The sequence below is a fragment of the Bos mutus genome, chromosome 22 (genome assembly GCF_027580195.1).
Source record: "Bos mutus isolate GX-2022 chromosome 22, NWIPB_WYAK_1.1, whole genome shotgun sequence".
NCBI classification, from domain to species: domain Eukaryota; kingdom Metazoa; phylum Chordata; class Mammalia; order Artiodactyla; family Bovidae; genus Bos; species Bos mutus.
In genome coordinates this window covers 17702073-17727668 of record NC_091638.1, presented here as the reverse complement: position 1 = coordinate 17727668, position 25596 = coordinate 17702073, and the positions used below count along the sequence as shown (strand labels likewise).

General features: G+C 48.4%; 1 protein-coding gene across 2 annotated transcripts in view; it reads right to left on the bottom strand.

Annotated features, from left to right (window-relative positions):
- The window catches only part of SRGAP3 (SLIT-ROBO Rho GTPase activating protein 3), a 246088-nt gene that overhangs the window by 37142 nt on the left and 183350 nt on the right, over positions 1–25596 (bottom strand). For both annotated transcript variants that reach the window (XM_005907082.2, XM_070359891.1), the window contains exons 8-13: positions 24912–25013; positions 22093–22290; positions 17565–17649; positions 10803–10830; positions 5527–5629; positions 396–456 (exon numbers count right to left, since the gene is read on the bottom strand). In XM_005907082.2, coding sequence (XP_005907144.2) covers positions 396–456; positions 5527–5629; positions 10803–10830; positions 17565–17649; positions 22093–22290; positions 24912–25013 — 577 coding nt within the window. The remainder of the gene's footprint in view (positions 1–395; positions 457–5526; positions 5630–10802; positions 10831–17564; positions 17650–22092; positions 22291–24911; positions 25014–25596) is intronic.

Genomic DNA, 25596 nt, shown 5'->3' with positions numbered 1-25596 from the left:
CAAATCCCAGATACTCTTACTTCCTTCATGGAGCTTGCCACAGTCTAGCAGTATTAGCCGATTGGACGGCCAACCTCAGTCAGTGCTCTAAGTGCAGAGCTCTGGGCTTGGGTGGGAGTGAGGAAAGAACTAATATTGTTCTCCCGTGAACCCTCCCTGCTCCTCAGTGTTCCCAGTTCCCAGCTCTTCTCACCACCACCTTCAGTCCCCCCAACACAGAAGGCTCAAGAGATAGCAGTCAGAATAGCACCTGTTCTATAGAGCTTTTTCCCTCTCATAAGGACAGCAGTAGCCTGAAATCCACCAAGATGAAAATCTGAGTCTCATCTCTTATGAGAACAGCCTGGCACCTGTTCTTGAAAGAGCTGAAAACACTGCCCTGAGATTAAGCTTACCATATAAATTGATGTATCGGATACAGCTCTCGACGACCAGTGGTATAGCTTGTCCTGAATCCTTAAGAAAAAAAGTCGTGAGTTGTATTGGACTTGGCAACCACCACAGGAGAGAAGACACTGCAAACACAGATTACGAACTCAAGCCAGAATATTAGTACCATCGGATTAGTAAGAAAACAAGCAAGGAACCACTAATTCTAAAGTCTCTACAAACAGTTAGAATAGGAAGTTTTCTGTTATTGCAGAAAAGGCATAGTTATGATAATTTTAAAGAAATGCTCTGTCTCCTTACTCAGCTGGGAAGGAATCAGGGCTCAGGAGGCCTCACAGGCGCATGGCGGAAGGGTAGAGAGCCCTCTGTGCGGAGGGAGCTAGAGTCTGCTCTCCAAGACTTCTCTGCCTCCCACTCCCCTCAGTCCCAACTCAGCTCCATTCTCCCAGCATTCAGGGAAGGAGCAAGGACTCTGCCTAGGACTGTAGGACCTGCTGCTGGCATGAAGAAGGGCACACTATGGGAGAAGCAAGGCCGGCCCCAGGGGTCCTTCTGAGCTCTGAGAAGGGAAGACCAGCTCTACTCGTGATGTAACAACCTAAACATCCAGACAGATAACTTGGTTTAACAGTACACATGTTACAAGGAAAACTTCTAGAAAAAATTATTGTCAGCCACTGACCACTGAGTGGCCACCTTAGTCAGAAAGGTTGACTAAGATGCAGCTCTAAACACATGTATCTAGGGTGTCAATGTCAAGTTCAATGACATTTCCCTAGGCTGACCCAAGGCCACAGAGAGCTGGGCAAGGGATCATTTTCCTTTGGACTCCATCATTGGTTGACCCTTATGCTATTTCAGGCAACTTACAGAGCATACAATCATAAGAAAAAAAAAAACAATAACAACAACTCTTTCTTAAAATGGGCCAGATTAAATACTAGCCTCCTCAGAGGTGAGGAAGAGAAGGCATATGTACTATGCCTTCTTACTAGTATGTTCTATATGTACTAGTATGCTCACGTAAAAGGGACAGGGAAAAAACATGAAATTGGATGGTTTTGTGGCTCCTCCTCACCCCACCTGGGAATTTTTAACTAGAATACCTTAACTCTTAACTAGAGTCACAGAGAGGATAATAAAGTGGACTCGTTGGCAACAGGCAAGGCGGGCCCTGTGCTACAAGTCAGGACTAAAGACAGTTTCCATCCAGTTGAATGGGGCTAACGGACCTTTCCAGTAAATACCTGGTTCCTGGTTCGAGCATTTCTTCTTCCTCTGATAACAAAAAATAAACAGGCAGCAGAGCAGGAGAAAAAGAAAAGATTATGCAGGAGTAAGATCAGTTAGAGTAAGCAGATCCTTCAGAGTCCGGGAACGCCGAAATGCAATGGCAGCCAGTGAAGGGCCAGGGAGATGGCAGGCAGCCTACGAGGCTCAGGAGCTAGGGACCTGCCCCGCCAGCCTTCCGGGGTGGCTGCCTTGGACACCAGAGGGCAAAGAGGCCTCTTTCAGTCCTTGTCAAAGTGCAGGAACAGTGAGCACTAAACCCTTTCCTAACCTCAAGTCTACCTTCTTCTCAACACAGGGGCTGTTTATTCACCAGCAATGAGAGCCCACCTAAGACCCCTTAAGGTGAGCCCAGCTGCCCACAGAAAGGAGGGACACACACTCTCGGCTGTCTGCTGGGACTGTCCCCGCAGTCAGCTCAGGGAACCTCGATCTTAGCTCTTAGTTAACCAAGACTGTATTTTGCAGGGGCCCTCTGGATAGGACCCAAGGGCAAGCTGCCCGGTTCCAACTTCACACGGCGGACCGTGCTTTCCCACCAAACAGCTGAGGCAGCAGGTCCCAGGTACTCGCTCGACTTTGGTCTCCTTCTGCCCGAGGACCCTCACCCTGGCACTGAAAGACCCTCAGGGAACCCAAAACTGACAAAACCTGGAGTGACGGAGGGCCATATGGTCAGAACACCTTGGTGACCTTGCAGGCAGAACCAGAGCCTTTGCTTTCACCGAAACCACCCATTTGTAGGGGAGAACTACCTTCCTCTTTCTTCCTGTACAGGCAGCAGGTCAGGCTCTGGAGTGTGTACTGTGTCTCATTCAGCTCCTGGGGGAGGCCACCCCACTGACTGAGAGTCAGGAGGATGTGAGCCTCCTCCCTGCTGTCACCTGTCCAGCCCTGGCGTCTCAGCTGCTAGGGTTTTCCTACGTTGGCCAAGCCCACCTGAACCTAGGACAGCCGTGACAGATGGTCAGATGGGGACCGTGGGCGCCCTCCAGAAAGCCCCGGCAGCACTCGCAGCTGACACTCCCCTGGTGCTTCCTCTGCACCAGGCAGAGCTCTAGAACCTGCCATGAGCTACTTATCTGATCCTCATCACACACTCATGTGTGTGTGTGTTCAATTGCTTCAGTTGTGTTCGACTCTGTGTGACCCTCTATGGACTGTAGCCCACCAGGCTCCTCTGTCCGTGGAATTCTCCAGGAAGAATAACTGGAGTGGATAGCCATTCCTTGCTCCAGGGGATCTTCCTGATCCAGGGATCGAACCTGGGTCTCCTGCATTGCAGGCAGATTCTTTACTGTCTGAGCCACCAGGGAAGTCCCCTTGTCCCTCTAAACCCTCATAACCATGGCATTTCCATGATGTTATTTTACTGACAAGCCTTTCAGAAGTTTGGCATTTCAGAGATGGGGATTCATGCTGAATCGTCTTTCAGATAGCATGGGACTCCTAAGAGGAAATTAAATTCCGTTCATAAAGGTTGAAGGACTGAGTGCATCACACTGCCTTTTCATTTTCTGAGACTTAACCATCCTTGAGACTGGGGCCCCGCTACTGCAGTCCGTCCCAAACTGAGCTCAGAGAGGGCGCACAGAGGAGCTGGTTGACCTGCACTGATAATATGTGGTACAAGCACACGTGACTACAAAGAAATGCAATCGCTTAACAAACAAACTTTGTTTCGGTCAAACTATCCCCTGAGGAAGCTGTGCCCTTATTCCAGGGACGGGCCACTGCCCAGCTCTCTAGGGTGCCCCTCTCTGGGGGCTCTTTTCAGAGCCAGTCTCCTGGCGCCCAGTGCAGCCTATACCTCTTGCCATTCTGTGGCTCCGGTGGCTGCCAAGCTGGACTCTGAATGACACTTCTCATTCCAAAAGACCGTCCATGCAAAGACAAGGTTTTGGCACCGCTGACAAAGACGCTTGTTGCAGGCTTGCGGGAGACTGACCAGGTGCAGCAAAGCCTATAGATGCAGAAGAAGGACCGACTTCCTCCAAGGGGCAAACACACCCGTGGGTGTTGTGATTGTCAGGGGAATAAAGTCAGATGACTTGATTGTCACACATTTTATGTAGGAGTTCTCCATTCAGAAATTGTCTCACTAAACAGAACACCTTTGCTTTCTTTCAAACACAATCAGGTGAGAGAGCCTTCCAAGCATCCTGACAGACCACCTGTTTCCAAAAAGCTAAGCATATTCCAAAACATGTCCGTGTCTCTGAGGTTCCACTCACTCTCTTCCTTCTCTCAGCAGCTTCTCCGTCCATCCTCCCCTCTGCCGACACTTCCTTCAATGCTGCCCCTGCCCCCGGTGCCCATGGCTCTTCCTGGTCTAGAGTGCTCACAGAACTTACTTCTGTACTGATCAGTCACCAAGCACTCATCTTGAATCATCTTCCACATTCAGCTTCTGAGTCAAAAACCTCCTGCGTGACACGATAAGGTCTTTGAGGGCAGAGAGTAGCAAATGGGCCTCAGTCTCCCCTCAGCTCTGGAGTGCAATTTTTTGAGAAGGAAGTCTTGTAGGAGCAAGGACAGAGGATGAAGGAAGGGCTCTTGACACAGGCCTCTTCTCCCATGACCTTCTGGATGGCAAACTGCTCTCTCGGGGTCACCTCCCAACGTGCCCCTTTGCTGCTGCTCCCAGGTCCTTTTGGGGTCCTCCAGGCCTCCCTCCGCTGAGGCATCTGAGAGCAGACGCTGCTGTTTCCCACCCCTCGGGCACCCCCAACTGGGGCACTCCTGTCCCCTTTTCCCTTTCCCAGAACTCAGTTCACAGGCAGAGACAGCCCTGGGACCCAGGCTGATCCTGCCCACACCCCCTCCCACACCTGAGGCCGACCCTCCCTGCCCAGTAAGTCCTGTCTGGGGATGGAGAGAGAGCTGGAGGAGAGGCAGCCTCCAACACTCCAAACGTGTCTCAGGCAGAGCCTGGGAGCCTTCAGGGCCTTTTCTCCTGACTGACATGAGTCTTATTTTCTGCAGTGAGTGTCTTTGTTAGATGGTGGTGGGCTTCCAGTAACTGGTAGGGACCTTCCTCCTGCTCCCCTAAGTGACGTTCAGAGTGCATCTGCCCTTCCCTGAGGATATTTCCCACCTGCTACCCTTTCCAACTTCATCACTGTCTTAACTTGCCTTGAGCTGTTCTACCTGGGACGGCTCGATCCTGCACCCTTTGCAGCCGAGAAGCAAGAACAGAGAAACTCACTGAAGTGAAAACCTTCCTTTCCAGTTTAAGGTGTAAAGGGTTAACCTGGAATTCTAAAGGGACTACTTCATCTCTTTTCCCTTCTCCCAAACTGCCTCACAAGAAGCAAAACAAGGTGGAAGGGCTGTCTCTCACACAAATTGTATGTGTTTCCTTTGTTGGTCTATTCTCAACTTTTAGGGAAAAAAAAATCACTTGTATAAAAATACACTGTTATACAAAGCAGGGTTTTCCTTTGTGTTGCTTCCAACCAGTCTGCTCCTGGGAGACGTGTGTGTGACGGGAGGTGAGGGGGTTTCTCTAACTGTCCCTCAGCCTGGTCAGGACTGCAGTTCCTCAAGCAGGGGAGCAGGGCTGACAGCCCTCCCCAACCCCCACTCAGCCAGGGCTGAGGAGCAAGGGGAAGCACTCTTAGAAGCCACTGGTCAGAGACAAAAGTGCCTCTGAAGCTACAGGCAGGCCACCAGGAGGACCAGCCAGCTACATGGCCTGGCCAAGGGCCCAGATGGAAAGTTCTGGTTGGTCAGATGTCAGTCTGTCAGTAGGTCGGGGCAGGGCTGTTGGCCGGGGTAGGAGGTGGAGAGAGGCTGCCATTACATTGGGCACGTTCGCGGACTCCATGGCTCCCCAGCAAGTACCTTAATGAACGTTTCCATACAGCCGTTAAATAGTTTATGGCTACACACTGAGAGAGGCCTAGGTCTCCTCATTTTCTGTGGTTTAGGGGGAAGACAGGGGGGCCTAGGGGAAAACGGAACAAAAGAAATCAAGAAAGCAACCAAGGTAAACATACAATGGGGGGAGACACTATTGTAACCCACGACTGAAGGAGAACACAAAATGCAAATGGAAGGCCTGAACCCCCAGTGCATTGGTGCCCAATGCTCCATCTGAAGGCCTCTGGATGTTCAAGGGTGTCTTAACTGATCCACAGTGTCAGGCAGGACCAAGACTCATGTAACACAAATGCATTCTACATTATGGGGGGGCACAGCACGTGTCCGGGAAACCACTGAAACTCCAATCAGAGGCTGCCATCCTGCAAAGCTAAACAGATGGAGGGGGAGTCAGGGGTGAGATGTAACCTGTAGCCGAAGAAAGCAAGAGACTTTCAAAGATGATTGGAAGGGTTAATTTTCATTGTTTTGGCTTAAATACATCACCGAGTCTCAGCTCCTGATGTACTGGGGCACTGATCTTCCTAATGCTGCTAAGCATTTCAAATGCACTTGACTACTCTTTATTCCATTGATCTAAGAGCCGGGCAGTTATTATTCTCATCTTAGAGATGAAGAAACTGATGCCAAGAGGGAGGCTGCAGCTTCTTCGGGGGCCCCCGGGAACTCCCGGGGACCCAGGGTGAGGACTATCTCCTGTCCTTAGTCAAGTACACTTTCAGTTAGTGTTTTCAAATCCACTGTCATGCTTAACATCAGCTTAACTCTGCACGTGTGGCCCCATTTTACAGAGGCCTAAACCGAGCTCTAGAGTGGGGAAGTGGCAGAGCTAGACCCCTAACTCAGCCTCTTTGGCTCTAAGCCCAAGATTTTTCCCATTGGGTCAGTCATGGAGCCTTAGGGCACTTTCCCATATCCAGCCCAAACTCATCCATTCCATTAACCCTTGCCAGCAGAGGACTGGGGGGGTCGGGTTGAAAGTGTCTTGCTTGACTTTAGGATCTCCATTCCCTGTGCTCGCTCCATCTCGGACACAGGGAGGGGCGATCACACCACAGTTCACCAGCAACAGTGAAACAGCCACAAACACTGAACCGGTTTCCAGAGTTGCTCACATGCATATGCCTGTGTTGGCTTATTTGCTCACCTTTCACCACCCAAGTTGGCCTGACTCAATGCTGCCAGCCTTCTAGGTCAAAGGACTTTCAAAGGTTAGGAGGAAGACCCCTAACCAAGAGACACAGTTCACTTTCAACTGGCTTAGCTCATAATTTGGGAGGTACCGAGGGGGGACCCAGCCTGACACAGATAATGTCCATGTGTGATGAACAGAGACATGGGCCCCCCACATCTTGACTGATTTCTGTGAATGGGCAAGAAATCATACGTGCTGTGGAGCCCATCAAGGAGATAGACTCATGCTGCCTTGCTCACTGGCCTTGTTCGCCTGTCTGCTTCAGCAGCCCCACCATCAAGGGACCTCAGATCAGATTCCTCTTGGTGTCTGAATACTGAGCAAATACTGCTAGCTCCAGGACATGCATGGGCAAAGACACAGTGGAATCCAAATCTCATGCCACCCAAACATTGGAACCAAAAATAACAGCACAGATCAAAACTTCGAAAAGAAACAACAGGCAAGGTTATTTTGAGCCCATCTTGGATCTATGTCAATTTGGTTAGCTAAGTCCATGTCATTTCTTTTTCACAAGGTACTTATTTTTTTGAGGATAAGGGCATGTGAGAGTGAGTATTTCTTATGCTAGATCTGCTTTTGAATTTACATATGCCAAAGAGAGTGCCAGAAATGTGACAGGGGGCCATAGGTTTTACGTTTAATAACTGGAGGGTAGCAGCTGAGCCACCTTGTTTCCATGGTGATTGGGTTTCTGTTTTTGAATGTTGTCTGATCATTTCATTATCTTACACTGCATGTTATCCTCACAACAACCCTGAGAAGTAGGCAAGAACTATTAAACCTACTTTAAACATAAGGCAAATGAGCCACTGAGAGATTAAGAAACTTGCCCAAGGTCACAGGAAAAGAATTCAGCTCTTCCTATTCCAGGTTCTGGTGTGAGTATGGACATGAGGAAATGGGTTTTACCACAGAACACCCAGCAATAGCATTAAATTATCTATTAAACTCTCATGGTCAACAGGAGTAGAGACTCAATGCAGGTGTTAGACACCAATACCAAAAAAAGTCTAAGATGCCTTTAAAATTTATTTCATAAAGTTAAGTCCTAAGGAATTTTTTTTCCTGTGAGTTATAAAATTTCTCCTGCCCAATCCAGAAAGCAAAGGACTGTTGGAATCACATCAGGATTTCTTCCTTTAGTGTGGTGCTCTGTGCACGGAGCAGAATCTCTGACAAGGAAACGTAGCTATCCCAACTTTGCATCACATCAAATTGATACCGACTTACTGAAGTGCTGGGTGGGGCGCAAAGTGGGGAGCAGAGGGGCAGCTCAGCCAAGGAAAGTGGGGCAGCCTAAGCCTTCCGTCTCTTCTGCTGCTCAGTAGCCGAGCAAAAAAAGAAAGAGAGAGAGAGGCAGGGAAAACAGGAACAGAGAAAGCCACGGAGAGGAAGAAAGAGAAACCAGAGACCAATGTCCCTTTCTGCCTTTCAACCAAGATGAAAATTAACACACATTAGCAACACAGAACTTGGCCTCAAAATTATTCTGTGATCAAAAGGATGGTGATTTTCCTAGACAACCTCACAGACGTGGGAGTCAAAATTCAAAATGGCGGCAATATTATAGTTGGATGGTGGTCAGGCTCTTGGAGGCTGTGCATGGGTGTGCATGGGGTTGCATTTGTGTGGATAAATCTCAAATGGTTCCACCACTAATTCAGACTTGGAGAAAGTTCTAGGTTAGGGAAGCCAGTCAATGGTTTGAAAAACCATAATCAAATCTTAGGTTTGCATTTGGATTTGCCATTTACCATATACCTTTCAAGTGCATTATTGTATCTGGTCAGCCTAATATTTTGTTATTGTTTAGTCACTAAATAGTATCTGACTCTTTGAGACCCCATGGACTGCAGTACATCAGGCTTCCTTGTCTCTCACTGTCTCCCGGAGTTTGCTCAAAGATGCTAATTACAGGGTTATTATGAATTGGGGCTATTCTAAGATAACATTCTAAAGTGTGAGAAAAAAATACAACGTGTTTTGGCACATGTGCAAAACTGGTCTATCTCTACAAGGCCAGCGGCAGCTTGTTGAGAAGATCTGCTCAACCAATCATCCAAAATGACACTGACCTTTGACAAGAAACTATGGGAGACAGAGAGGGCCACAGTATAGAAACAGCTCACCCAGGGCATTTAAGATTAATTTCAAAAATACTTCCAAGTTAGCAATGCACTCTATGATAAGTTAAAAATGATTTTTAGAAGAGGAAGCTTTTAGTTTACTAAGAGAGTTGCCTTTGACCTTGGCCAAGGGCCAAAGTGTAGATATCTGGATTTACAGCTTAGTACAGTATAGTACAGTGTATCTAAGTGGGAGGTCTGTAATCCTAGCTTGGATTTCCCAGGCCCTAGGTCCATGAGGGTGTGGAAGAAAACATCTCAGGGGACTTTATTTTTTAAAAAAAGCAAAACCCCTCAACTTTTCTCTAAGGAACACCCTGGGACCTCGCCAAGGGTTTGATGACAGATCTCTCCTACAATCTGCTGGAACCACTATTCCCGCATGAGTTCTAGGAATTAGGAAGAAGTGAGGGATGGCTCAATTCATCCCCCATCTGTTGCACTATTTGCAGACTTTGGTGTAAAATGTAGCTTCTGTTGTTTGGGGACTATGACAACATTCTCTTGCAACAAATAAATTAAAAAAAATTTTTTTAAAGGACAACACTCTCCTGCATAAATAAATATATATTTTTTAAAAGGCAACACTTGCCATAAATTTAATTAATTCATTCATTTTTTAAAAAGGAATTTGTTTCTAAAAGATTCTTAGAAAGTAAGCCTGCACATCTGCTGGCCCACATGCTGGGAAAGCCTCCCCTGGCATCACGAATCATCCCAGTGTTCCCAGACTGCCGGATCCTAGAGGAACAGCTGCACAGACTAAGCTTCTGGAGAGTCCCTGGTCTCCTCGACCCTGGGCTCAGTAAACTGAAAATCCCAGAGCTTTCCAAGCCTCTTCCCAGCAACTCCCTTCCAGATGAGGAGGGAGTTGAGGGTTCATCCTTCTTGTTGCCAAATAGGACAGCTTTCCAGGATTCCCAGCCACTGGGAAGAACTTGTGGGGAAAGGATGTCACTGGGTCACTGGGCCCAGAATAAGGCAAAAACCAGACCTCAGTGGTCACATGATGGAAAAGTGCAGGCCTTGAGGCCACCGGCTAAATTCATGTTGGGCGGTGGGACAGGCATTGTTGGAGACGGGAAAACGGATGGGCTCTAAGGTACCCAGGCAGCGATGGGGCTGCTTAGGGACCTAAATTCTCTGCAGGTAAAGGAAAGGTCCAGTCCTGAAGTCAGACCCTCAGCTATCCGCTGCTGAGTGAAAGTGTTCACTGGCTCTGGTCTGCTCAGGGAAAGCGCAGAGGGTAATGGTGAGCGAGCTGGAGACAAAGCGAAGCTGTCCACTGTTACTTCCCGAGCAAGGGGCTCCGCCACCAGTCCATCCCAGTGCGGTGAAGTCGGAAGCCAGTGCGGGCAGCAGCGGGAGCTCTGTGCGCTAGTGTGAATATGCGCATGCGTGTGCCCGGCGGTGCTGCTACGGGATTCCAGCCCAACCCAGAGCCTTGGCAAACCCGGACCCCGGGCTACTGCGTGCCGCCCCGCACCTCCCCACCAACCCTCCTCGGCAGTTTGCTCAGCAGCCATAGAACGGATGGGGAGACAGGTGGACAGCAACCTGAACGCCTCCGGCTTCTGGCTGCCCTCAACACTCTGCAATATCTATTACGGTCCCCTCCTCCCACCTGATGGATAGCGCCGCCGAGGGACCACACCCACCGCCCAGAGCAGCTCTGAAAGTCTCCCTTCCTGTCACAGTCTAAAGCTGGAATGAGCAGAGCAGCCAAAGGCCTTTGCCTCCCCTCTCAGCACAGTCACACCCCCGTGGGGGCACTGGTAAGGTGCTGCTCCCTAAGACTGTGCTGCTCCTGCTCCAGCACTGTGCTCGCCCTCCCCTCCCTTCCTGCGCCTCCCGTCTCCTCCCGCTCCCCACCTCAGGCGGCTGGTGCAGGAAACAGGATCCCCGGCTCTTACCTGGTTGTACCGCATTCCGCTCTCTCGCCTGGAAAGAAAAGTGTACATTAATGTTTAATTGTTGGTTTTGTTTTCGTTTTTGCTTGCTTGTTTATTTTACTTTTGACCGGTGCACATTCGTCTTTTTCTAAAAACATGAAACAACTCACACTTGAACTTAATTATTTATGAAATGGGAAATCTAATTATGCCTAAGGTGTGGTCTGCTGGGAAGAACTGAGTCTTATTAAATCCTCCGTGCCTCCTATTTGTAGGGCCATGTTCACATATATTTTATTTCTTATTGTTCACATAACTAGGCTTTTGAAGTTCATCCATAGCATGACTGAGTAATTCATTATTTTTTGTGGTGCAATAGAGAACCTCTAAGTCAGCGCTGCCCCCATGGAAATAAAATGCAAGCCGCAATTTCTAGTAGCCACATTACAAAACTTAAAGAGAAATGGGTGAGATTAATTTTAATGATATATTTTATTTAACTTATGTCAAAATGTTATTTAAATATGTGTCAATATAAAAAATTAATAAGATGTTATAGGTATATGCAGGCATGTGTACTAAGTCGCTTCAGTTGTGTCCGACTCGTGCTGTCCTATGGACTTTAGCCCACCATACTCCTCTGTCCATGAGGATTCTCCAGGCAAGAATACTGGAGTGTGTTGCCATGCCCTCCTCCAGGGGATCGTCCCAACCCAGGGGTCGAACCTGAGTCTCTTATGTCTCCTGCATTGGCAGACGGGTTACCACTACTGGCACCTGCGAAGCCCATTACAGGTTATATATTAAACATATGTGTATAGTACTAATTCTTTGAAATCTGATGCTCATTTTGCACATTTCAATTCAGGCTAGCCGCGATTCAAGTGTTCAATAGTCACTTATGATTCAAGGCCACCACATTGGACCACATTGCTCTAGATTCTAGAATTGCATTCAGTATTCACATGAAGAGACTTTCTAGAAGAAAGAACTGAGTATTTATGCTTCTGTATGGAAAACAATGCTGAATGGAGCTGGGGAGGAAAATGAGGGGAGGAAGACAGTGAGAGAAGTCTGAAAATAAAACTTGGAGCAAATCAGCACACAATTCCTTAATTCCTGACTAAAGCCACAAGCAGTTACAAGAGTTACTGCAGCTGGTTGAACTGAAGCCAAAGCAGGAAAGGAGAAAAGTGAGGTAAAACAAGAAAATTTGCTCTACTTAATTTGACTGTGTCTGGAGTCTGAGGCAAATTCCTGCCAGACACCAATTTGAGTTACATTTTCACCTAAGACCCCCAGTGAGAGCTGATGGCAACCCACCTAGGATAGGGTCAGCCAGTGGCCTGGGTTGACTATACAACATGTCATTTCCCTTAGGGATGTAGTTAACTGTGCAACTCTGACCGACAGAGGGGGCCTAGGAAGAGGCTCCGGCTCCACCTCTTCCCGGACTGGCCCACTCCTCTACCTACTCACTGTGGTCTGGGCACAGTGCTCTTCCCTTCATTGTACCTCACCTCATCCCTTCCTGCCTTCCCATAAGCTGTTCCCTCTGCCCCATAACTCTTTCCCCAGTTTTTCATGTGGCAGACACATTCCCACCCCTCTGAAGTCTCAGCTTAAACGTCCCCTCCCCTTGGAGACCTCTCTGATCACCTACATTAAAGCAAGTGCCCCATGATCCTCAACCCCATACACAACTATTCTCTATCTCAGCCCAAATTTTCTACTTATGGACACTTACCACAGATATAATTCTTTACTTAATGGTTTGTTTCCTGTTTGAGGTCTCTCTTCCCCCAGGAGGGCAGGAACCTTGTCTGTCTTATATATACTGTACCCCCAGTTCTAGCCAAGCACAGAGTCTGTGCTTTTGATGGATGGATGGACAGATGAATGGACAAATAGGGGCCAGGAGGGAAGAAAGGGATAGGTAGGAATCAAAGGGTCTGGGTCTCAGAAGTAGAATGTCAGAACACACTCAAGACAGACTTTGCTCTGGCAACAAATGGAATTGATTCTCCTTCAGCTTTGACTCACATTCCAGCTCTCAAGAACCCCTTTACTAACATCTTTTGAAATACGGTGTTTCAACTTCTAACAGAAATAAAAAATGCTATGCCCTTTACCATCTGAGACCTCTTGGGATTGTGAAAATATTCTTTATTGTTGGTGGCTTAGTCATTTTCTAGAAGGTCAGACTGTCTGGTCCTGGTGGACATTTTGCTCCGTAATGGACATTAAATCTTGGCCTGAAAAGGTTATGTCTCACTCCTTTTTATAGACAACGCACCATCTACCCTTGAGCAGCTAGAGTAAATTGAAAAACCACTGTATCTTAGGTGTAAACCCTGGAGCTTACTGATTACCCAGAGCAATATAAAAGGTCAGAAATCTAAGGCTCAGAGATGGCAAACTAAGAATTCTCTGGCCAATAAAATGACGTAGCAACAGCCAAAGGCACATAAGGGTGTGCGCTCTTATTTCCAAGATGTGGCAGTGACATTTGTAACAAGGAAGGCCAGTTTGCAGGGCACCTAGAAGCATTTTGATTTGTATGCCTGGGGTCAATTATGTTCAAAAATTTGCCTCTAAGTGAGGGTGACCTGCAAGACCTAGAGTCTCCTCCAGCTTGTGGTTTCTCTGAGGCATGCTGTCAAAAGAGTACTCGAGAGAAACTGAGGCACTAGACATGACATTTCATTTTTAAAAAAAAAAGCCTATATCTTTTTTAGCCAAAATATTTCACTTGGCCCCATATTTCTCACCTGTTTTCAAACAACCAGATTATTCCTCCCAATACAAGACAGCTGATGATGCAGGTGTCACTCTGCTCTAGCCCCACTCTCACAAGAAGTTTCTACTGAACAGAAGAGTTAACATGTCCAGGTAGAGAGGACTCATCTGATGACTCTCAGAGGAGTAAATTAGAAGGTTCTGAGCTTTATCAAACTAAGTCAGTGCAAATTCTTCCCTGTCCCTCAATGCCCTAAGAATCCACATATATCCTTATCGTGCAGGGGAAATACAAAAAAGACTGAAGATTTGGTCTCAGCTTCAGTTTTTTCAGTAATTCAGTAATTTAGTTAATAATAATTTATCAGTATATATTAATTGTGACAAATATACCATACTCATGTTAAATGAAGATGTTAATAATATGGGAAGTTGGATGTAGAATATATGGAAACTGTACTGTCTTTGCAACTTTACTATACATATAAAACTACTCTAAAATAAAAAGTTTATCAAAATAAGAAAAAACTTCCCCAGAACTGACCAGTCTAACAAGACCTGTGCCAGATATCAAAAACAGCACAGTGGACTTTACTCACTGCTGGCTTACGAGAAAACAGGACTATGGAAATTTTTCTGGATGGCTCTTTTTTAGCTGCCATTGTACTTCTGAAGTTGCATTTCTTGTTTTTTGTTGCTCTTCGGCTCAAAACTCAGGAGCAGGACTCATATATCATATCTCAGAGCAAGATGCAGCTGAAGTCTAAACATACTTAGAAGACCAAATGGGTCAGGAGTCATACCAACCAAAACTAATTATTATTATTATTTCATTAAGGCCACTCAGGCAGGGGCAGGAATAAAAGCTTGCATCTGATAGCACTCACAGGGAAGCTCGAGAGAAGCACTTTCTCATCTGGGATCTTATTTTTTAAAAGAACATCTTGTTTTCTAAATCCAGAGTGTCTGATTTCGAAAACACAAGTAGTCAGCAACTCACGTGGACCTGCCTTCTGTTAAATGGCTCATGAAAAACACCCCTCAGTGCCCAATCCCATGACCAGAAAAACTGATTCTGCAAGCTGTGAAAGCTGCTCCATCACACACTCATCCAAGCTGCTCTCTAGGACTTTCTGTCTCATCCCGTTCCCTCCATTCTCACTGTTTTGGTTCCCTCTGTGTTATTCACAGTCCCCCATGGCCCCATTCTCCTGGTCCAATACTGAAATGTCAGGATGGGCAGAATATAAGGGTTGCCAGGGGCGCAGGGGCAGGGAATGAAGAAAAAGCTCATTGCAACTCACTCTTTCCCCCTCTTCCCCTCAATCAATGAGTTCTGTCAAATATAAACACCCATGTCTAACCTCTACCCAAATCAAGAAACAGAACGTTTCTATCATCCCCAAAAGATTCCCAGCTGTCACCAGCTAGAGCACACAAATCTAGTCTATGGCGACAGAAATCAGGTCAGAGGTGGTTTCAAGTAGAGGATGGGGGGCTGGGGTGAAGGTGGGCTGCAAAGAGGCACAAGATAACTTTTGGGTTGTTGCTTTGGGGCTGGAGCTTTTGAGTGCTGGTTATATCTGGGTGTATGTGTTTGTCAAAACTGATGTCTACACATAAAATGGGTGCATCTTATGGGATTTCCATTATATGTCAATAAAGTTGATTGAAAAAAATTCCACTGCTATTAGTTTCAAAGTCCTGGCTATTCCTTCAAGCCCTAGTTATTCATCTTTCTAGAAGCCTTTCCTGCTCTCCTGAGCCCACGGTAAAACCTCCCTCCTGGGACTCACAGTCCTCAGAGCCTGCATTGTTCACCTGGCAATTTATTCAGTATTTCTGTGTGATAATGTTATCACTATTTAATTCTTTAATGAATTCATGAGTTGTCTCCCAGCTAGACTGCAAATGCCTTGGGGCTGGAAATGGTTTCATTTCTCACCAGTTCCTCTAAGGCATGGGGCTCACACATGCCAAGTACCTGCAGAGCCTGGCAGCCCCCTGGATAGCTGCTGAGTGAACAGAACTTGTGTGGCTCAGGCACAGCCACTAGAATGTGCACGCACAGGGAGAAGAGAGCAAGCCAGTGAAGGGCGAGAATGTACCATGGATGGCAAACCCCCAGCAGCAGTGCCCACCATCCCCACAGCCCAGCACACGCTCTTGTCCTGTCACATTCATTCCCCAGAACACTCCTGGGACATCTCTAAACTGCTTCAAGCTGTCATCTCAGGATCTAATGGCACTGACATCTTGGGAAGTCCCTTCGCCTCTCTGATACTGGCCCCGTATTTCCCAGACTCCATGTTAGTCGAGCACATCCTTCAGCCAACAGCCCTCTCCAAACAGAACACAGGGCTATTCTGAATGTGGCCTAACAGCTTCAGAAGCCCCAGGTCAGCTCCTCTGCTCAAAGTTAAGCCTCATACCAAGCTCCAGGGCCACCAGGACTTGCTCTAAACCACCTGTGCACTAAAAATGCCACCTACCATATCAGGGAGGATGTTGCGTCCATCAACCACTAAAGCCAACCATGACAGACAGCCCCAAGGCAATCAGGATGGAAACACTATGTCCACCACTGAATCATCAGACACTGCAGCCACCAGCCCTGGCTCCCTGCAATGGTGCACCCTGAGGAAACCAGGATGAGAAAACACAGGATGCTGGCCCCAGAGAGCTGAGGTACATATCAAAGGAATGATTTCAGTGAGCCCAGACTCTTGCACCTTCTCATACATAGAAGAGCCCAAATTCCTTAACTTGAGATGTCAGGTTTTCTTCGATTAACACCAGTCCTTTGGTGTTCTGACTACCTCGTCTTTGTTGCAAAAATTCCTAAATGTCCTGGTTCCTCACTTTGCCTCTATGGAACAGTCTCTCAGAGTTATCTAAGATACTGCATCCTGGGCTTAAGGCCTCAGTTTTTTCCACCGAATAAAATATAATTTTCAATTCTTAGGGTGTGCCTTTTTTGTCAGTTGAAACGTCCTTGATCTTGGATGGTTTCTAGTTCATGTTCTGGTGATCGTTCAGCATTCATTCAGTGATTATTAATTAAGTGCCTACTATGAGCTAGGCACTGTCCTAGGCACTACAGATAAAGCAGTGAGCAAAACAAGCAAGGAAGTTCCTACTCTGGTTGAAGATATAATGCTATTGGGTGTGGAGGTGTGATCAATGACAAGCAGGTGAACAGATGAAAAAGAGGTTGAATTCACATGATGACAACCAAGATGAAGAAAATCAAACAGAGAGAGTGTTGGGACAGAGGTGGTGATCCCCTGAGGCTGGGACAGCAGAGTCTCACTGAGGAAGTGATATCTGTGCTGACAGCTGAAGGATAAGGAGCCATCCATACAAAGATACAGGGTAGGGGCATTTCAGGCAGCAGGAATAGCAGATGCAAAGGCCCTGAGGCAGGAATAAGTTAGATGAGCTCTGAAATGCAGGAGGGAGCTCAGTGCAGCTGGAGTACAGTAGGGGAGTGGAGGAGAAGTAGATGAGGTTAGGGTAGCACGTGGGGGTCAAATGATTTCAGGTTTCATGTGCCACGGAAGCAGATGGGATTTTATTCCAACCATCGTTGGAAGCTTTTCGGGAGTTGTAAGTCTAGTCCCCAGGTCCCTCAAGGACCAAACTCTGCCTTACATACGTGAATTCTCCTTGGACCTAGAATCCTGGCCAGGCATTCCAATAGTATTCCTGGCAAACAGAATCTGCTAAAAAAGCATCCGTGCAGAGCCCTGTGCCCTGGATCCCACCCTTTATCTACTGGGGACCCATTATCACTTTTTCTGGGACTCTTCCCCACAAGTTAAACTCAGACTTGTGTTTGCCCCATAGTTTCGGCAGCCAAACTAGACCCCACTACAGCATCTGTACCACACTGTTTCCCCAGCTGGCTTGTCCCAGTAGGTGGCCCCAGTCCCAGGCCTCATTCTACCAAGTGCCTGGGATCTCCATCTGTAACAGCTCAAGGGGCCACACGAGACCCAGTGGGGAGGACCCTCCAGTGCCCGCCTCTGCTGCTCAACTCACCTTCGCCCAGAGTCTGCTTGAGTAAGTCGTGCTTGGCTTGCAGCTTAGTGATGAGGTTACTGCCGTTCACATACTCTTTAAATTTCTGTAAGACACAGGCACAAGGACATTATAGATTGCAGGGCCAAGTCCTGGCATCTCTGCCTCTGTAACAGACCTCGGGGTGGGAAGCCACCCTCAAGGCCCCAGGCATGGGTGAAGCAGGGAGGGGTCTCCGCATCAGTTCCATCAGGTCCCCACCTCTGTCAAGCGTGGCTGCCCAGTCCTATGAAACATTTCAGGTCAGTTTCAGAACACAAAGAGAGGTGGTGGAGGTAGGGGATGGGCAAAGTAAAAGGGGCTTTTGTCACGTGAGGATGGCAGGAGCTGGGGCAGAGGGCTTTTTTAGCGATCAAAGTTCCTCTGTGCTTCTGGGCCAAGGGCATGTAGCCGAGGCAAGAGCGTGTTATTGGATCTGTCAGAGAGGAGCCTCAGAACACGTCTTCTTTCATCTGGCTGAGAACTGAAGGAGGAAGGGCACTGCAGGCCTCTGGAGACGTTCCAATTAAAATAACCCAAACTGCACTTGCTGCTGCTGCTGCTAAGTCACTTCAGTCGTGTCCGACTCTGTGTGACCCCATAGACGGTAGCCTGTCAGGCTCCCCCGTCCCTGGGATTCTCCAGGCAAGAACACTGGAGTGGTTTCCCATTTCCTTCTCCAATGCATGAAAGGGAAAAGTGAAAGTGAAGTCGCTCAGTCATGTCCGACTCTCAGCGACCCCATGGACTGCAGCCCACCAGGCTCCTCCATCCATGCAATTTTCCAGGCAAGAGTACTGGAGTGGGGTGCCATTGTGGGGGATATGATTTTCTTCTTTTTACAGATGAGAAAGGTGAGGCTCACACAAGAAGTGATTTGCCCAAAGTTCCTGGGATCCAGGCAAGAGTACTGGAGTGGGGTGCCATTGTGGGGGATATGATTTTCTTCTTTTTACAGATGAGAAAGGCGAGGCTCACACAAGAAGTGATTTGCCCAAAGTTCCTGGGATCCAGGCTGCCTCCGGTTCAGGGGCCTGGCCAAACACAGTGCACTCAGGTGCAGTCCAGGGAACAAGGCACCCAGAACAGAAACACATTTACCTGCCCCCAGTTCAGCACGGCCTCAGCCACACCTCCACACAGGTACCAGCTTCCCTTGGCCCCCCTTGCCCCGTGTCGCCCAATCACAGGCTGGGAGCCCTCTCTGTTGAGCCATGAGGCACCATAGGCGTGGTCCACACCAGTTCCCTTCTGGATCCCTGGTGCTTACAGCTGTGCCTGAGAAATTCAGCTGCCTGTAGCAGGTGCCGAGAAATTCAGCTGAACCCCTGACCTGGCGGCACTGACATAGCAGAGTAGGACCAAGACAATGAGCTAACAAAAGCGTAAGTAAAATATACAATAGGTCAATGGAGGGGAACGCTAGGGATGGAAACAAGGCAGGGATGGGATCTGGGAGTGGGAGCAGACCTCACGGCAAAGCTGCCACTTCAGCCCCGGCCTGAAGGAGGCGAGGAAGGGGCCACGTGGGTGCACAGGGGGAGGGGGTCTCAGCAGAGGGGAATGCAATTACCAAGGCCCTGAGGGGGAAGGCACAGGGATGGATGTGATCGCCCCAAATCTGCCAGCTAGTTTCTCACCAAAAAGCCATTCTATGCCTCAGCCAGGAGGCTCAGATGGAGCACAGAGGAGCAGAGAGGTGAGGCTCGGCAGCTCAGGACATACAGAGCATCACTCTGCCCGCAGAATACAGGTGTGGGGTGAAGGCCCACATGCGCCCAGAGAAGACTGAGCTCGGTGAACCCTGCCCCCCACCCCCGGTGGGTTTCTGGGGGTTGGGCATTCTTTATTCTTGGCCTTGGTCTTTCTTAGCTCCTAGGGCCTCGTCTTGTGGTTGTTAAGTCATCCCCATTGTATCTGTGGATGGTTTTCAAACAGGTATATTTGGTCCTCACTGCAATCTCAGATGATAAATGACAGAAGCATCGCTGTTGTCTTTCTATGAGAGGGAGAAACCGCTTAGAGTGGTGGCCACTCGGTGTGTGACCTTGATCAAATTTCTGAACATTTCTGGACCTCATGCCCTCCTCGGGGTAAAATGAGGAGACTCGTGGTGCTTCTCCCAGTGTGGTTCAGGCACCAGCTGGGGAGAGTGCCCACAGGCTCTGGACTCCTGTGAGTCTAACCCTGGGAGGACACCAGAGGCCCAGTGTCCTCACGTTTCCAGGGCGCCACCTCAGGGAGGGTGGCAGTCTGGGAACTTGCGCTTTCAAGAAGTTTCTTACATAATTCAAAAACACACTTCGGTTTGATAGTTACTCACCAAGAGGCTCTCTCTGGATGCTTCCAGTAATATCGCTCTCTGATTTTATCCTGTGTTCAAGAATTCAGCATGAAAGCCAGAGCTGAGGTGTAAGTAGGTGATCTCTCATCCTGCCTCAGTGCCCCAAGCAGGTGGAGCTCTAATCCCAAACTTGTAACTCGTGCTTTGGTGGGTGACTCACTGGTTAGTGTGAATTACAGCCTGGGGCTCTGGGTCCCTGACTTACTGCTTCTATGCTTCACCTAGGCTTCACGCGTGAAGAAAAAAATACCATCGATTCACATTGATGTTTGCTTTAAAAGGAGAGTTACATCCTTAAAAATACCTAAATAATGTCACAACATCAAATCATGAGGTGCACTAGCCAATCAGGTTGATAACTTGAATATTCAAATCAAAGTACAACATCCATGACCTCCGTAATGGATACTGTCTTTTCATTTCAAGCAGGCTGAACTCTCATCTTTGACTCTGCTGCCAAAGTGACTTAATGCCCATCCATTTTCCTCCCTTATCTTTGTAACCCATAAATTCTCTACAAACACAGTATGCCCCCAGTGGGAGTGGTGAACCCCCGAAATTGGCATGGACTCATTCATTAAGTCTCATTTTGCTTTCTTTCTTGAAAGCAACAAAATTGATCAAGGAAATGGAGTATGCATCAACCACTGGCTTTCAACAGATATTTGATGAGCAAGAAATAGAGTTGGATGTTAAAACTGGGTGGGTTTGTCACTGGTTAAATGAACACAATCTAAAACTGCTAATTAGTGGATCAATATCAGCCTAATGGCATGTTTTGAACAACTCTGTCTTTGGCCTTGGCCTTGGCATAGCAATTCATTTCTTGTTTGTTTGTTTGTTCTAACTAATAAACTTTAAGGTACAGAAGCCACACTTACTGAATCTCTAGACACAAGGTCTGAAGAGACAGCATCTGTGATGAGCAACTGGATAAGGCTCATGATAGGTGGAGCCATGAGCTGAACCCATCAAGAGGAAATCAAACTGGTAATAAACATGCGATCCACCTAAGACATCACCTACACATCCCATAGGAGGACAGTTTAATGGTGGCATGCTGAGAATAGAGATTTAACTGATACTAGCTTTAAAGAAAAACAATAGAATGTAATCTTAGGATGCATGAAACGAGAAGCATAGCCCCTAATGTGGAGGGAGGGGAAAGTTTAGCCCTGTTCTGTGCTGGGAAGAGACTCACTGCTGGGAGTCTCTTTTTAGAAGAAGCACTGACAAACAGAACATGGTCAGGAAAGAGTCGATGCTGAAGCCACTCCAAACAAAACCTTAAGAGGCCAGATTGAAACAAGTAGATGTGTTTGGCCTAGAGAAATAAAAGCTCAGCTCCTTGCAACCTTGCCAGACTGTCAAGTAGAATTAGCCTCTCTCTGGGTTGCCCCAGAGAACAGAATTAAGATCAATGACCAGAAATCCTCGTGAGGAAGCTTTTTGAAGATAACAGAGATACGGGAAAACATTATAATGTCCATAGCCAGCCACAAGCCAAACAAAACAGTTGTTTGGGGAGGGAGGGAGCTTTTAATCTGGGGCTGTTCAAGCACAATCTGCATGACTCTGGGGCAGGAATAGGGTGGAATAGGATCCAGTGTCAGATGGAAGATCCTCTCCAACCCAACATTGCATATTCACTAAACACCCATTGAACCAAAGCCCCGATGCCTCTCATCCCTGTTCCTCCCTGGCCAAATGGAATATAAGTAATCTGGGATTTTACATGAAGGGCTGGCAACTCACCAGCTATTTGAAAAGATCACCCAGGGCCTTGTTTGCAGAGTCCAGGCCCAAATTTGACACAACTTGACATGACAACCATACACTTAACTTGGGGGTTGTTCCTTGGGATGTGCATCTGGCTCTGTCAGCCCTTTTCCTCACACCCTACTGAGCACAACCCTCTCTGTGTTGTTTCTAGAACAGGAAAGTTGCAATAACTGTCAATACAAGATCAAGGCTGAGGCTACCCACTGGTTAGCTCACTGTGCCCTTCACAAAGCCAAGGCAGACAACTTATTCTGAAGAGCATGTTGGAGGAACTGTAGGCCTAACTGACCCATGCGGTTCCTCTGGCTGCCACTATCTTGGGCTGCTCCCCAAAAGTCACAGCCAGCGGGGCTGCAGCAGGTTCTCAGTCAGGACGCCACTTACCGTAAAATAGAACATTTCTGTCTCCTGCTGGTTGGCTCTCCTCTTGGCGATGTTGATCTTGCTCATGTAGGTCTCGGAGGCGGCCGACTTCACAGACTCCGTGGACCGGCTGTGTTGGAAGGCGTCAGAGACGTCAAAGTCCTCCACGGTCAGCATGTCCTGCAAGGTCTGCATGGTGGCATCCAGAGTTTTTCTAACCTAGAGAAACACCACATGTCAACAGAAGTCCTGTAGTCTCAGAACGTCTTTGACACCGCAAAGTCCTTTCCCAATCATTCCTTTGTTTCTTCATGTAAAGCCCCCGGAGTTGGGCTGGACAAAGGTGCTCACTTCTGTTAATGGTGATGTGGAAAATAAGGCTGGCACTGGCTGGGGGGAGAAGCCAGGTTGCCTAAGCTCAGTCATGTCATGGGCCTACTTCTGCCAGTGAGAACCTTGGAGAACACTGTGACCAGCAAGGGACTCAGGTTTTGAGGTCTGTGTCTCTCTGTGGTTACACAGCCCCAGAGAAGCTCCTCCTGGGGGGCAAGGCCCTGAGGAGGGACAACCCTGGAAGCGCTCCCTGTTCTCTCCATCCTGAGCAGGGAGAAGACAGTCTGATACAGGGAGCTCCATTCTCAGTGGACAAACTCTCATACTGTCGGCCACTGAGTCCACACAAGCCTGACTGAGAAAAGAGAGCTCGAGGAAGACAGCCCGAAACATACGGTGTGCTTGGTCCTCCACGCCCCTGACTCCTCTCCCAGGACCAAGCGGGATCCCCAGAGGCTTCACACACAGGCCCCAGCCTCCCGACTCCCCAGTGAGCTGTGCCTAAAGGGCGGACCCGAACTTGAATGGACGGTGGTTTCAAAGACAGTCCTGGGAGAGCCTGCATCCACACTCCCTGCACAGTGATTGCCGCTCAGAGTCTCTCTTGGCACTCAGATTTCAGCGTAAAAGTCGCCTCCTGGCCACAACCGCATTCTTAACTTAGTGGCTGATACTTTATGTCCTCAATTTACTGTTTGCTTGCTTTTGTGTTTCAATTTCTCACCTGCCTTTTCTCACCAGAATATAAACTCCATGAGAGAAAGTACTCTACTCTGTCGCATTCACTCACTTAACTCAACACTGGACACAACATTTAGAGGATAGTATGTGCTGAATAGGGCTTCCCAGGTGGCTCAGTGGGTAAAGACTCCACCTGCAAAGCAGGAGATGCAGGCAGGCATGAGTTCAATCCCCGGGTTGGGAAGATCTCCTGGAGGGGGAAATGGCACCCCACTCCAGTATTTTTGCCTGGAGAGTCCCATGGATAGGGGAGCCTGGCAGGCTGCAGTCCAGGGGGCTGCATGACTGAAGCGACAGCATGAACACGAGCATGTGCTGAACAACGATTCGTTGAATGAATAACCGAGTGACTCAGTTCTTTCCAACACAGCCTCACAGAAGTCCAGGCTCAAAATTAAGCATTTCCGCGGCCATGAACAGCCTACCCAGAGGAACATGTGCTCCACCCTCCTTTCTGTGGTCCTGACTTCCAACCTAAATTCCATTAACATTATTATACACATACAGCACATGCTGTTCCATGTAGACAATTTAAGATGCTGTGGGGGAAGACATAGGGCATAAAGAAAGGAAGAAAACACTCTGTCCATATCCTCTCTCTTCTCAGGTTTGAGAAACAAATTCATAGTTTGTCTGTAACCTTCCCACAGGGACTTCTTGATTTGTTCATCCCGAGCTACACTCTGGTTCACATCTGTCCTGGTTCCATCCTCTTTCAAGACACAAAGCAACCTGCCCTCTCTGTACAAGACAGCCCCCTCGAGGCCTGAAGACAGGGACCACGACTCCCCGTCTCAGCTCTGACTGCACTGCTCACAGATGGCCCTGCCCACAATCTTTGGTGACACCCCCATGGCCTGGTGTCCTCCAGTTGGGTGACATCCTCCCTGCGTGGGGGCATCAGGGCTGAACAGGCGGTCTCCACGTGGCCGCGTCAGTGCACATCAGAACAGAGCTCCCAGCTGGTGCTTCCGCTTGTGCCCACCTGGTGGGAGCCCCGCGCCACCAGCTGCAGGGAGGTGCGCTGGCCACAGTGAGACAGAAGCTCCGCGGAGCTCAGAATCTGTGACACGTTTAGTGTGCCCTGGGTTCTTTCACTGTGTGATTCAAAATACCTACTCTTATTTCTGATGATAAAAATAACATAAACTCGTTGCAGAAAAGAGAGAAAAGCACAAAGAAGAAAACAGATATCACCTATATTCCTGTAACCCAGACAAAACCACTACCAGCATTTCACAGTATTTCCTTCCAGTCTTCTTCCTACTCCTGTGAATACACTCAGAAATATGTGCACATACTTTAGTATACCCTGGTTAGAATAGTACTGAACACAGAGTGCTACTTCCTCTTTGCTTTCCTTTAACATCCTGTAAGCATTTCCTGGGCTTCCCAGGTGGCTCAGTGGTAAAGAATTTGCCTGCCAATACAGGAGACGCAAGAGACAGGGGTTGGATCCCTGGGTCAGGAAGATCCTCTGGAGAAGGAAATGGCAACCCACTCCAGTATTCTTGCCTGGGAAATCCCATGGACAGAGGCGCCTGGGGAGCTACAGTCCAGGGGGTCGCAAAAGAGTTGGACATGACTGAGCATACATGCACAAACATTCCCCATGCCATTAAAGATTCTTGGTGGGTATGGTTTCAATGGTTGTGCATCTTACAGATGAACCCTGACTTCTCACATCTTCCAAGGCAAGAGTGGACACCCCCTGAGCAGCCAGGCCTTTGTAATGAAATCCCTCATGGGGCAGTGGGCTCACTCACCTCCTCGTTCTCAATCTTGAGAGTGGCTAGTCTGGACTGCAGCTGGTGGTACCGCATGAGCAGTTCCGTCTGGACAGGCTGCTGGGCGCTGACCTGGCACACCTGCAGAAACGACAGCCACCGCCTGCGGTTGCCCCAGGCTCTCGGCCCCTCTGCGGAACTGGGGCCGGGCTGTCACTAACGTCCCCATCAACAGCTACAGAAACAGGCCTGGAAAGGTTAAGCGACCTGCCCAAGATCACACAGCTTGTACTGGGCAACAGCAGAGCCAGCCAAGAGCCAGGGCTACCCTCTTACAACTCTTGGTCTATGATTGTGCAGCACATGATGGCTCACTACTGACATGATGCCATTAAGTGAGACTAACTGGCTAATTTCCAGGCAGGAAGCTGTGCCTAAGAGTAGCCAACGAAAAGAAGGAAGGATGGGAAACAGTGAAATGGGCCCAGCAGGAAGGTGCTCCAGACAGGCAGCTGTGCAGCAGCGGCCCTCTCACTGCCCTTCTCCCCACATGGGCTGACTGAGACAGGAGCGGGGAAGAGAGGAAAATGAGAGAGAGATACAGTTCTCCTACCCCCAGTCCAGCCAAGGCTCTGACTACCGTGGGCTGGGCTGCCTGGTGTCACCTGGCTGAGCTCATAAGAGACAGCAGGTCTCTGTTTTTTAACCCAACTTCAGTCACCAG